Genomic DNA, 13,738 nt, shown 5'->3' with positions numbered 1-13,738 from the left:
CCACTGCTGTGTAGCCCAGTGGCAGCGTGCTTTACATCACTGCGTCTGATGGAAATATCCTGATCCTTTTGGAAATATAATGTAGCTGACTTGGTAACGATTTTTCATTGGTTAAATATACCAAAAGGTAAATAAATGTGGACTGAATAGCTCAACATCTGACAGCAGGCTTATTTCTCTAAACGTGATCGCTCAGTTTTGGGCGAAACGGTTTCATAACTTAATCCAGAGGTGATTTAAATGTAGTCTGAGGCACTATAGGGCACTAATTTCTGAAAGTAGACTGAGTCACATACACACATGCAGGGCTTGTGGCTTGTTCTGAGTTGTCGTTCGGGATTGCATAAGTGCAATTATAGCAGAAACAGCAGCGTCTTCTGTTCGGTGACTGTGTACCCACAAGCAATGAACTGGGTCTTGGAATCATGTCAAATGTGCTATTAAACTGTACACAAAGACCAAATTGAAAACCAGTAATCTTCTGTATGGGAGGCGAAAACCTTTCACCTCTAAACTATCCCGACTGGTTTGGTGACCGAAGAGATGCAGGCAGTTATGATGAAAGCGTGGAAGTGGAATGATTCATAATGCGGATCTGACAACGGTATGCATGCGGATAAACCTCTAAGCAGCAAGGTTTTTGTTCTTTTATTGCTCTTATATGGTGTGTGTCAGTCTCACTCTCCACCTGTATGAATCCAACGACTGACATGGTGTGTGTTAATGATTGGCCTGATCATGACTGCATGAGGCCCATAAACCCATTTAGACCATACGGCAAAGACGCAAAAGTTTTATTCACAACGCACACACACACACACAAGGAGGTTTTTATGACTTAGTACATGCACTTCATGCTGGGAAGTTTTTACTTATTAACCTAGTTCTAGCTCAGTGTCGTTCTCTGGTCTGTTATTCCAAGTTGATAACTTGGTTTGAGATGAGGTCGGCTAACATTTACAAGTGCAGATGTAATTGAGACACTAGGTGCGCCTGAGTTTATTCGCTGTTTCACTACGCCCCCTTGTGGTGCACACATCAATTTGCAAGTGTATCAGCTGAGATTAATCTTCCTTCTCAGTGAGTGTATCATGTCTTTGTAAGCGGTAGCATTAACCTCACCGTATTTTCACTGTCACTGTCCAGTTTATGTAAAGCAAAGCATTACCTGTGTTTCTATAATGTAGCCGTTATCACATTTTCTTTACACACAGAATTCCCAGTGGAACCAGTTTTGGAACAACCGTGAGCTCTAGGTCCCACTGGTGCATCCTCACATCTCATGTTTAACTCTCTATTCAAATGCTGGTTGAAATGTCCTTAATTAGTGTGTGAGTGGGTGTGGATCTATGCACTGCATACAAATTAATCAGTTAAAACTGGAAGAAAACGTGCAGGCTGTGGAGACGTGTTCGAGCTGGTGCTCTGTTCCACCTGTCAGGTGGACGTATCGTCATGAGCTGCCAGCATTTAGTGTCGTTATCTAATTTGCATTCAATAAAAAGTTTGCATGCTATTTTTTTCTCTCTCAAACACTCTTAACCACATATCCAGCTGAGGGTGATGATGATTGGTGGTTCTAAATTGGCTCTAGGTGTGATGAGACGGTCAATGATCATCTGTGTGATAGCCTGCAACATCACCGGGGTTCACACTGTTTTCACTCATGGACAGAAAAGATGCTTCATTACCTAAAATGTAATATCTCAAGAGAGACTGACTGTAAAATAAAAATCACAAAATATAATATGGCAGACTTTATATGGGTTTATGAAGAATTCTGTGCCATTGTTATCACTGTTATTAGGAGCACAGCTCGGATGAAGACTGAGAATCAGATCTACATTGCCGATTTGGAATCGTATGCAAGCTTATCATTTCCTTCTATTATGTCTGGCGTGTTTCAGATAGTCACATATTGCAAAACAAAAATCGAGTTACACTTTTGCACATGTAACACCCATGCAAGCTTTTTCTCCCCTCAATCTAAAGACCCCTTGGATAGAGCTCGCTATACGAGATTTGTAGCTGATATGAATCTGCAGATAATGGCTGAGCTTGACTTTGTGACTTGCCTGAAATTGTTCAAAATTTTCATCCCACTAGTGTTAGAGGCTAAAATTCACACAACTTCACCAAAACTGGACAACAGAAAATTGCCTGGTCTGAACATTCTGGATTTCTCCTTAGACTTTTACATGGTGGTTTTATAATTTGGCATAAACATGTAAGTATAGATCCATCCAGCCTTGTACCAATGGTTTGAGCTACAGCTGGTGATGTAAATATGTGGGGGATATATTACTGGCACACTGTAGGCCCTTTAGTACCAATTGAGCATCATTTAATAACCGGAATCTACCTGAGTGTTGTTGCTCACCATGTCCATCCCTTTATGACCAAAGTGTGTTATCCTCTTGGACATAATAAGTTCACTCTACTCAAAGGCCTCCACAGTCTCAAGATCTTAATCAAATAGAGCACATCCATGATGTAGTGGAATGGAAGATTCACATTATGGATGTGCAATATGGACCAAAATCCCAGAGGACAGTTTCCAGGGCATCATTGAATCTGTGCCACAGAGAACTTCTCGAGGCAAAAGACAGAGCAACCCTAGCAAGGTGTACTTAAGAAAGTGTCTGACGTACATATACTATAGATATTGGTAAAAGCAGCAGGTCTGGAATATAAATGTGGGAAATCTTTTTTCTGAAAATGCCAGTTACAAATACGACCTTTTCTGCCATTTTTCTGATTTCATTGCCACAGCAATTTACAAACACACTGCTTACATTTCGATTTAATAGCAAATGACACTTAAGAACCAAAGTATAAGAAACAACACAGACACAGGGTATTAAATTGCACCAAAAACATGTTTTATTCTATAAAAGAAGAAGAAAGGGAGGGGAAAATAATCACAACTGTACAGGGAGAAACTGACTTTTAAACACCATGAGTCACAGTATCAAAAAGCTCACGTTTTCCTCACTGATCTTTACACATTTGTTCTGTACAAATACAAAAAGAAAAATATTATTAATAATTGTATTATTATAATGATAACTGCATTGCACTGAGTAAATATAGTACTGGCCCATAAGTTACTGCATTCAATAGAAAATACCTAAAAGTTCCAGATTTGCAGAAGATGTGATTCGTGGTGAGTTGAGGCACTCGCGCACAGACGTGACGTCACCCTCAGACACGAACTCGATCCCGTTACGGTTTCAGCAGGGATAAAACTCTGTCTTTATGGTTCTTTTTTTCACAATCCTGCTTTTATACAAGAACAAAAAGGGGAGGAAACGTGAAAAAAGAGGAATACTGAGGAAAAACAAGCTTGCACAAACCAACAAGAAGCAGGAGATAAATGTACACATGCATCAGTCTCCCTGCCAAAGCTCCGACACCAGCGAAAATATCCTGCCCAGGGTGTCGTCAACAGGCTCGGATGTTTAACCGACCATCGTCGGTGTGTCTCCAGAGGTTTCAGTGCGTGTGTGAGTTTGTCTCGGTGTGCAAATATACCAACTGAGCTGATCAGTGTGCTTGTAAAGCAAAAGGGCCAATAGCAGATACTAAATGACACAGAGCACATGTGCTCTGTGGGGTTAACATTCCCAGAAATAAAGGGGCTTAGCATTCAGGGGTACTTTTTAATGCATTAATCTTTGGGACTTCTGCCTCTGTTACGATATATTTGAGATATGTGAGAGGGAAGGTTTCATTCGTGGTGCTAAAAGGAGACAAGAAGCTGTATTTGGAGGTCTTGAGATTTCGCTGGATTTCTGCTAAACGTTCATTCATTCCTGACCTCGTCCACTAATTAGTCATAAAGATGACATTTAAACGATAAACGAGGTCAGTGCCGAGCAGTTAGTGTGTGTGGTCGAGGAAAGATCAACGATTCCATTCACATACAACAAAAAAATCGAAAGCAATCTCCGAAACAGACACGAGGCCGATGGAGAGATAAAACTGAATGTGCTGGAAAAACCAGAACCCCATTTCCTGTTAGCACCACAAAGAAACGTCCACGCACCTCAACTGTAACGACGTGGAGCCAGGAAGCCCCAGAAACAGATAAGGTATACGACATCTGGTCCGATAACAAGTGAATCAGTGGCTCTGTGTTTTGTTTTTGTACTTCAATTAGGTATCTTTAAAAGAACCTTTTAGTTAGTGCAGCACTTGACTGATCTAACATGAATAATGTTTTTGCTGCTTGGATTTCAACATCGATTTTAAAAAGGAGAAACATATCAACACATTTAAACTGGCTACTGTAAATCTGGGGACTTCCTCTTACTTCCTGTTAACTTATCTGAGCAGAACACACCTGAAGCTGAAGGAGGAAAAAATGGGTCTGACCCAAACCAACTGAATCTCACATTTAACTTGACATTTAAAACCAGGTCCAGTACTGGGACATTAAGCTCGGTTGTTATAATGAATCCCTAGTTAGTTGAGTAGGGGGTCGTTTCCCACCCCCACCCCTGCTGGGGCATCTCAACGGTCTCACACGCACTTGACATGCTCACCAACGTCACTATAAGAAAACAAGAAGGCTACTCTCCATGCAACACAAATGTGCACAACACAAGTGGGACCATATAATTGTTCTTTTTTTAAGAAACTACGAAACAAATGTATTAGATTGGAAAAAAAAATACACGTGATGAAAAACACATTTCATCAAACCAACAGAGGAAGAAGAGAGAAAAAAAAAGATTTTTCACATTATCTAGTCAGTGTTAAAAATAGAAATTCACCCGTTACATTTACTCTGCACTTTGATTATATACATTTATGTACACGGATTTCTCTTAATTATTTGTCATTGTCCTTAATGTCTTTATCAACAGTTTACAAAAGAAAGAAAATTGCAATCAAATGCATATACTCTCCTAGAAAGATGTGCTTAGTAACTTCTTTTTTTGTTTTTTTACTTGAAGCAGGGGATGTTAAGAGAAATGGGAACATTGCATTGCTCTGCGCTGCAAAAACATAACAAATAAACCACTAAAATCCTTCCAAGCGAGTGACTGAATTCTAAGTAATGCTTCCCCTGATGGGAAATGGAAAGACAGGAACAGATTCCCTCATTTTTAAAACATATTCAGTGACTCGGCTAAGACGGATTCTCTTCGGTTTCGCAGCGCGGAGACCACGCAACAAATCTGCCCTCTTCACGGCATGCGCTCAGCTCACAGCAAGCCTGCATGTCCATCTCATTTATCGCAATGTGAAAAGTCAAGATGTAAAACATTTTGCTCTCACTTACTAGCTTCTGAAATGATGACAAAGACGACTGTAAATGGCGAGAACGAATTCAAAGCAAAATGTGTGTAGCCGTTTTTTATTGGGGGGGGTTGTTGCTTGAAAAGAGACGAGCCAGGATGAGAAAAGCCTGCTCCGTCCATCACAACCCCAGCTCCCCACTCGCTCATTACCAAGTCTGTTTGAAATTATGGATGTGTTTCCACACCTTAAGTCTTATATACCAACACAGAGTAGTGATCAACAGCGCAGGCCTCTACACAAACCTGACCTTCCTCTTAAGGTTCCTGCAACAACCCTACGTGAGCTGCTTATCAGGAACCCAACTACCAGCTAGTGCTCTAGGACTGAGATCAGAACAGCGCTTGGAGCTGCGTCTGCGTTATGTTGCATAATCAAGTTCAGCCCGGATCGGGAGCTGAAAACCAGCCCACTTAAGACATGGACACTGTGGGTAAGGAACCAGGGTGAGGCGGGGGTCGATTCTGCTCCAAAAGAACCCAATTCGAGACACGATTCATCTGTTAGTATCTACTCGAGGCTTTTAACTGAGATTCTATTGCCATTAAAAACAAACCGGAGTGAATTGACCCCCACCCTGGTAGAAATGCTAGTGAGGAGAGCGCTTAAGTTTCCCCGTGGTTTAAACCCCAGGCGCCTGGACCCCGACAGCCCTACGAGACGCCCGATTTCTCCCAGAACCACCGATAGACGACCTTCACCACTCCGTTATCAGTCTTCTTGCTCTCATAACGATGCAAGGTTACAAAACCATTTAATTATATTAAAAAAGAACAGTCTCGAAAGAGTCTGATGAGCAAAAGCTGGAAATTCTCAAACCATCTGATTTGTTAAGACTTTGAAATGCTTTAGGTTCAACTCACTTTGGTGACACTGTTAAAATAAATGTTAAAATTTCTATTTTAAAAGGCTTGAAAATCAGCAAGCATGTTTTTTTCAGCCAAAAAAACTTTTCTCACCAAATACGGAAACAAATTCCACACATAACACCTTTAATTTCCTGTTTTTAAACTTCAAAAACTAAACAACTGAACTAAAGCGAACGCTGTGGCCAGTCGTCGTCTGTCGGCGGTTCTAGTTTTGCCCTTACAGATTGACTTCGGTTATTAAGGCTCGACGGGCAAGAGGTAAAAGAACAACAAGTGCCCGGAACAACGCACTCATAAAAATCTTAAATTCTTGATTATGTGTTTGTCTCAAAACATGCACACTAACTCACGGACACGCACACACGCACACTCAGAAAAGCTCCCCTATTCCCTGCATGAGAGTTTTACTTGTATTCTCAATCTATTTGTGTCCTTTCCTCTGTCTTTTTCACAGCCTCAGAAAACAACGACAAAAAAAAAAGATCTGAAAGTTTTTTTTCTTTTTAAATAAAAAACAAAAGAACAACATTTTGTTTAGAACACCAAAAAAGAAAAGAAAAAATGTAGACAGGACTAAAGGCCTTTTTTTGTGTTTTTCTGATAAAACAACAGCGACTACGGCGCAAACAAAGCAAATACTGTTATTCAAGAGGAATCGGAAAGGTGTGTGCGGCGGGGGAGGGGGCGGGGCGATAACAACCACGTGATCGATAGATCGATACAATGAAAACAAATGAAGTTTTATTAAATTCACAGTCTTGTAGCTCCCTGTACCGGGGGAGGTGGCGGGGGTTTAGGGCAGAAGGAGGCGAATGGCGATGGGAGGGTGGGGCGCAGTGTTTTAGCCTCAGACATGCTGATGCATCTGACGTCACTTCAGCTGCTGTCAATGAAATAAGCGCACACACACACACACACACACACACACACACACACACACACACACACACCGATATGCACAGTTAAGTAAATACCTCATCTGAATTTATGATAAATGAGTTTTGGTTCTTTTACTTTTACAAACAGAACCAGGAACTAAAGAACTCCAGGAACTGCACTTCTCTACGCTCCACTTTGAAATCCGAAGACAGTCCAAATATTCAGCAATTGTAAGCAGTTTACTGTCATCCAAGTCGCAGCTACTTAATATTTAAGGAGCTATAATGATACCTGGAGCATTTTTGCGTAATGCTGTATTTTATATTTATGTACCTGTTATTTGATCAAAAGGTCATTCAGTAAGATCACATTTGCCTCAGGCAAATATAACTGGGGTGGAACGAAACTCAAAGTTCTCAAAAACAACTTTTCCTGGAAAAGCAGTGGCGGGAAGCGGCGTCCTCGGAAGTCTCTTTAGCTTCCAAGAAAATAAATTTTGGAGTCACGTAGATTCCAAACTCAGGATATGAACAAAATAAAAACTGTAAATCAAGAAAAGAGCAGCTGAAGTGACATCTGTGTGAGCCCTCCTCTTCCTCTTTGCCTTTTGGATGGACTGATGCATGTAATGGATGGATGGAAGCATGAAAGTCCCTGCTGCTGGATGTCCTTCAGTCCATCCTTTCTCTTTCTGAGGAGGCAACATCTTGTGTGACTGAGTCGGAGGATGGTAGAGAGGACTGCTTTGGGCTGGACGGTAATGATGACAGACACACACACACGCAGCAAAAAACATCCTGCTGCCACCACCGAACAAACACACAGACACAATTGTCCTATGACTGTGAGATGAAGATGAGGAGGAAGAGGAGGAGAAGGTAAAGTCCTTTTTTTTTCTATTTGCAAGGTGGGTTTAAAATCCCGCAGGAGAGCAGAGAGGAAACAGGAAGTATAGTGTGAGGTGTGGGGGCACTGGTACAAGATGTGCTGTTTTTGAGAAATCAAAGGGTCAGAGGTCAGTTTGATAGGGAGCTGGGGGCATCAGGGGGGAGGAAGGAAGGAAGTCAGAGTTCACATCATCACGTGGCGGCGGCGGTGCAGGGAGAGGTGGTCAGACCGGGAGAAGGAGCGGTCGCATTCGGTGCAGCGGAAGGGTTTGATTCCGGTGTGCTTGCGAAAGTGTCGGGTCAGCTCGTCGGAGCGGGCGAAGCGCCAGGTGCAGCCTTCCCAGGTACAGTGGTAGGGCTTCTCTCCTGGAAGAGACGAGGAGAGGAGTTAGCAGGAAGGAGGCAGGGAAGGAGGTTAAAGAAGGAAGAGGAGGGTCAGGACGATGGTGGACGAAATTGAGCAAACAATTTATTTACTACAGGTTATTTACTACAATTACTCTACCTAATCATGTCAATCACTGTATGATTGTAGAATAAAATTAAGATAATATTCAACACAGGAGCTTCAAACAGCCAAATCCTGCTTACCATTCCTACACACACCTTAACAGTGTCTTACCTCAGGAAACCTGTCTGAAAAAAAATACCATTGGGCACTTTTTCCCTAATCTCCTTCAGATTAGGGAAAAACTACTGTCTGCTGAGAGCAGATAAGACGTGAACTGTGCACTGACAAATGTTGAGCCACCGGAGGTTACATTAAATTCTGTAAAGGGGCCATTTTAATCCTTAAAGATCACCCTGCAGTAATCTGTAAATAATGATTCTGGTCTTCACCTGGAGATGAACTGCTCCTTTCAAAGAACACCTGGACTGCACTGATTTATTTGTGGCGTTGTTGTGATGCGTTTCTAGGGCCGAGCTCACCTGTGTGTATCCTCCTGTGGGCTTTGAGGTGGGAGCTCTTGGTGTAAACTTTTTTGCAGCCTTCGTAGTCGCACATGTGGATCCGTCGCCTCTTGATGTCTGGCGAATCTGGATCGACGGGCTCCAAGTCCATAACCGACCTGAGACACCGAAAGAGGAAAAGGACGATTCTGTTGAGAAACGCTTCTTCTTCTCTCATCATGTTCAGGAGAACTTAACACCAATTTAGCCACCAGGGGGCATCAGAAAGTCACACAGCTCCATTTCGATATTCCTCCCCTTCCCTCTATTTGTCTTGAATCGTTTCACCTTTAAACTTATTTTTTACTCCCTTCTTTCCTTAAACACATGAGATAAACTCAAAATTAACCCATCAGCACTCCTCTTTGTCGCCCTTTTTCTACCTTTGACTTCTTCCTCTTAAATGATGCTTCAGTTTTCCAAGAATCAGCTGTGTGAATTATCATATTCATATTTACAGGCAGTCAAACTTTAAATACATTTGATTGGAAACAAAAAGACTAAAAAAATAACACCGCTGATGTCCCTCTTTACAAGGAGGTGTGACGGTGAACTGCATTACATAAGCTTGTTTATGCCCCTGCTCTGGGACAGCCCTGCCCTGCAACACACACACACACACACACACACACACACACACACAGAAAATCACAAATAATCTTCCTTAAACCACTTTAAAAGACACAAAATCCACAAAAGACTTACTTTTGTACTCTGAAACACACTTTCTCTCTCTCACACCCACACACACTCTCTCACACACACACACACACACACACACACACTAGATAAGGGCGCTGAGCAAACTGTCAACGCCCACACCCTGAATTTCAGTTAGTCAGGCAGCCTCGCCCACTGGGTGTGGCCGGAGCTACGTCCTGATTCTCTAATAAACACAGTCTCCAGCGGCACACCACCCTTTACCCTGCGATATAAAACAATCTTTCACATGTCCGCGCTTTCCTCTGGAGGGCTAAATGTCCTAATTTATGTCTATAGAGCGCTCGCGACGCACACATGCGCCCACTTGTCTTCCTGTGTTACAGTCTGGGCGTCTCCAGTGTGTTCTGCTGTACAGAGGGTTATATAAGGTTATATAAGCATCCAGTCATGGCAGTGCTGCAGTAATGTAATTAGTCAGGAGCCTGCAGGCGAGGGAGGTGACCCCCACACAGAGAAAGAATTTCCCATAAACCCTGCTGTGCATTAGAGTCCCTCTTGCTGACCCTGCCGAGTCCTATTATCAGCAGTCATTACACATGGATTTATGCCTTTCCGACAGTTTTGCAGACATCTGATTTACAGTTGGCGTCTCCAAAAAGTGCTTTTCTGTCACAATTTTTTTCTGCTGCAGTACTTCAACTTGCCACCAGGAGATCAAGACTTATGCAGGTTTTAAAGATCTATGTTGCTGCCCATTTGAGGAACCCTATGTCTATGCAAAGAGAGGCTATGGAGAGTCACCTGCACGGAGCCAACAATCTAGCTTCACAATTCACTACAAAGAACTTCTTTGTCTGTTATGACTTCTACTTTCATCGCAGCGTCAGGCTACAGAAAAGAACCATCGAGAGCACAAATCTAAAATACTTATCCTTGTACCAAACATCTGACACTGCCCCCTAGTGGCACTTCACAATAAAGAACTGGGTCTGCAACAGTCTGCATACCAGGTTTTCTGTCACTTGATAAAGGTGTGAAACCACAATAAACCTTATTTATTATGCAACTTATAACTTGCACAAGCAACGTGATGAAGAGGCGAAGAGACCGTGCAGGAAGGAGGTTGGGGTGGACGGAGGGGTCAAAAAAAGAAACCCACTGGACTTTAACATGCGAGATAACCATTTCCTGTTCTGAACTGAGACTATGGCCATTCAATAACGTTTCAATATGCTCTACTTCCTTTCTCAAGTACAAGCTCTCCACTCGCTAGAGGAGAACTCAGGGCTTTGACTGGCTTATTGTTAAAGACAAAATGTTGGCTGCACTCTTAAGCGTACTGTCAGGATCCCTGAGCTATCTCCACTTTCCTGTCAATGCATCACATTTTAATTGCTGCTGATATCTAGTTTTGTATCCTTAATTGTTCATTGTTGTGGTTATCAGCTTTTGAAACCTTAGATCTAGAAAATATAATCGTTCATACTGGGCTCTGAGCATTTCCAAATAATGGGGCACCAGGGTGACTGTGTCTGAAGACCTGCATTCAACATTTCATGAATGCATCTTTCATTTTTTTTATATTTATTGATTGCACGTAAGATTTTACAGGTGTGGCTAAATACATTGTGCTTGATGCGTCCATCTGCATCGAAGACTCACCCCGCATCAAGGCTCTGGGCGCTGATGGAAGCCGATCCAGACTCTGTACCGCTCTCTGCATCGCTTTCACTTTGATATTCCACTGGAGATGTTGAACCTGGCTTGATCCGAACTGCGGGGAGGAAAGGATGAAAGGAAGATGGGTGTAAAGAGTGAATAGAAGGACATAGAGTGGTAGAAACAGATGAAGGAAAATTGTGGGGCCATGGAATTGAGAGGGAGGAGGAAAAAAAAGAAGTTGGGGGTAGGGGGTGGAAACGGAGAGAATAGAACAGCAGGGGGTTAATAACTTCTTAACAGCAATGTCTGGTTTCCAGCAACTTAGCAAGACAAAGGCTTGCTCCAAGTGTGTGTGTAGGATTAGGTGTGGTCTGCATGGCTGCAAAATGGATCAAATCTGAGGCCAAACCCCACGCTGGATTCCTCTGCATGTCTGCTTGTTTTCTCCATCTTTCTCAAAATGCCTGTTTTAGCCTCCAGTTTCTATTAAAAGAAGCATCTTCCAGTGGTTGTCTTTTACTTTCAGTTTCAACAACCTTTTACAATGTCACAGCAGGAGGAAGATGATGTGAACAGCTGTTAATGGGAAGAAAAAAAAGCTGAACTCACAGACAATGCTAATTAGCAATTAAGTGAAAGACAAATTTCCCAGAGCTATCGGAAAGCTTCGGCGCGCGTCCTCGAGGATTGGCAAGCTGTTCGAAATTCTCACAAAAGGAAGGAAGACGTTTAGATTTTAAACCGAAGGTCCTGCTTTTGAATTCTTGATTACGGAGAGTTAACCACTCTCAAGACATTTCCAGCTGCTCGTTTGGCTCTGGAAGTGTAAATTCATGTCCTCATCAGCTAATATGTAAAGGGAGGATGGCCTCGTCACACCGCCACATCAGAAAAGTCATTGTATAAAAGGAGATTATTGCAGTTTCTTGTTATCTGATGTGTTAGTTTCATGGCCTAAAAAGAAAAACAAAGCTTTACAAGAGACCAGATGCTACCTAAACGCCACCAGACTGGACACAGAGAACTTTATATATGTATGATTTTGATTTTTAATGCACCTTCAATGAAATCAGGCTGGGTCGATTAATTGTTAGATCTCAAAGTGCCCCCCCCCTTCTCCTCCTCCTCCTCCTCCTCTTTGTGCAGGAATGTGGCAGCCACACTGTTCAAAGTCCACCCAGCCCGGAGAGAGCAAGAAGGGGTGGGGTGGTTGGAAGGGTGACGCAAGGAATTTGGGTGGAGTGTGTATATATATCTGTATGAATGTGTGTGTGTGTGTGTGTGTGTGTGTGGGGCAGTGGTGGTGTGGGGAGGGTCATGCACCAAAAAAGGAAAAAAAAAAAAGTGGTGCTCTTTGTCTCTGGAGACAATAAAGCCACCCCCACCCTCCTCTGCTGCCTTCCTCTTTCAAAGGCAGAACGACCCATCTCCTCTCCTTTTGACCCTCCTCGTGCTTCCTCACCCGACCGCCCCCCCTCCCCGCTACCACCACCTCTCCGCCTCACCTCGCTGCCTTCGCTGTGCGCCCACCTATCTAGCCTCCTTCTCCTTTTCCTCCCACTCGACGACTCGGCGCGTGAGCTGCCAATGTCAGCTGTCTGCTGCTCGTTCGCTTCGCATGGAAGAAGAAAAAAAAAGAAATCCAAGTTTCCGTGTTGTCTGCTCGCTCCCCTCGTCGTGCTCACAACTACGCTCTTTGTTTCCTCTCAGCGCAGGGATGTGAAACGTACACAGAAAACAGGTTTACAGGATAACTACGACTTCAGTTATCCACTCACTCGCTCACTTGATTGATGACTTTAGATTGTTTAGAGGATGTTTTGAGCAGTGAACAAACTGTTAACTGGAAACTGCTCCATCAACACCATCAAAGCAGGGATTAGAATGAGAGAGAGAGCTTTTTTTGCCCCATATTGGCTTCTTTTCATCAGCTCCCTGTTTAATCCAGAGTCCAATTTACACATATCTCCTTCTACTCACATATAAGGTCCTGAATAATCAGGCTTGTCTGAAAGACCCCATAGGACCATATCGCCCTAATAGAGCACTTTGTTCTCAGACTGCAGGTTTACTTGTAGTTCCTAGGAAAAGTATAATGGGAGGCAGAGCCTTCAACTTCCAGGCCCCTCCTCTGTTACGGCTGTTGTAGTTAGGGCTGGATCAGGTAACGCCGAATCCTGCGTTAGTTACACTGCAATAGGCATAGAAGGCATTGAGTGTTCCTTCTCCACTAACCTTTTTCACTCACCATCTGTTTATACACCACTCTGCATTTGTACAAGCACTATGCTTGCTCATAGGGGGGTCATGTGATTGTTGGCTTTTCTCTGTATTATTGTAGGGTCTTTACCTTGCTGTAACAATGTTTTTTGGCAATGAATCTTATACCATTGAAAAGCTTGTTTATTTCTAAAGAACATGTATTTGTGGGTTGAGCAGCAGAGTTGAGAGTATGTGCGCTGCATCCATGAAAAACTAGCCAAATCTTCTCTGCCCTTGCCAATCGTCTTATTCTGCTGC

The 13,738-nt window shown here is 42.9% G+C and overlaps 1 protein-coding gene across 5 annotated transcripts in view; it reads right to left on the bottom strand.

The window, feature by feature from the left end:
• Nucleotides 1-2,860: 2,860 nt before the first annotated feature.
• Nucleotides 2,861-13,738, bottom strand: part of klf8 (Kruppel like factor 8) — an 88,749-nt gene continuing 77,871 nt past the window's right edge. For 4 of the 5 annotated variants that reach the window (XM_026182704.2, XM_026182703.2, XM_026182705.2 and 1 more), the window contains 3 exons: nt 11,219-11,330; nt 8,873-9,012; nt 2,861-8,308 (listed from right to left, as the gene is read on the bottom strand). In XM_026182704.2, the coding sequence (XP_026038489.1) occupies nt 8,127-8,308; nt 8,873-9,012; nt 11,219-11,330 (434 nt within the window). In that variant the 3' untranslated portion in view covers nt 2,861-8,126. The remainder of the gene's footprint in view (nt 8,309-8,872; nt 9,013-11,218; nt 11,331-13,738) is intronic. The other variant, XR_013911783.1, reaches the window with a different exon arrangement.

The sequence above is a fragment of the Astatotilapia calliptera genome, chromosome 10 (assembly GCF_964374335.1).
Source record: "Astatotilapia calliptera chromosome 10, fAstCal68.1, whole genome shotgun sequence".
NCBI lineage: Eukaryota > Metazoa > Chordata > Actinopteri > Cichliformes > Cichlidae > Astatotilapia > Astatotilapia calliptera.
The sequence above is the reverse complement of the archived record's forward strand: the minus strand, read 5'-3'. Positions and strand labels throughout refer to the sequence as shown.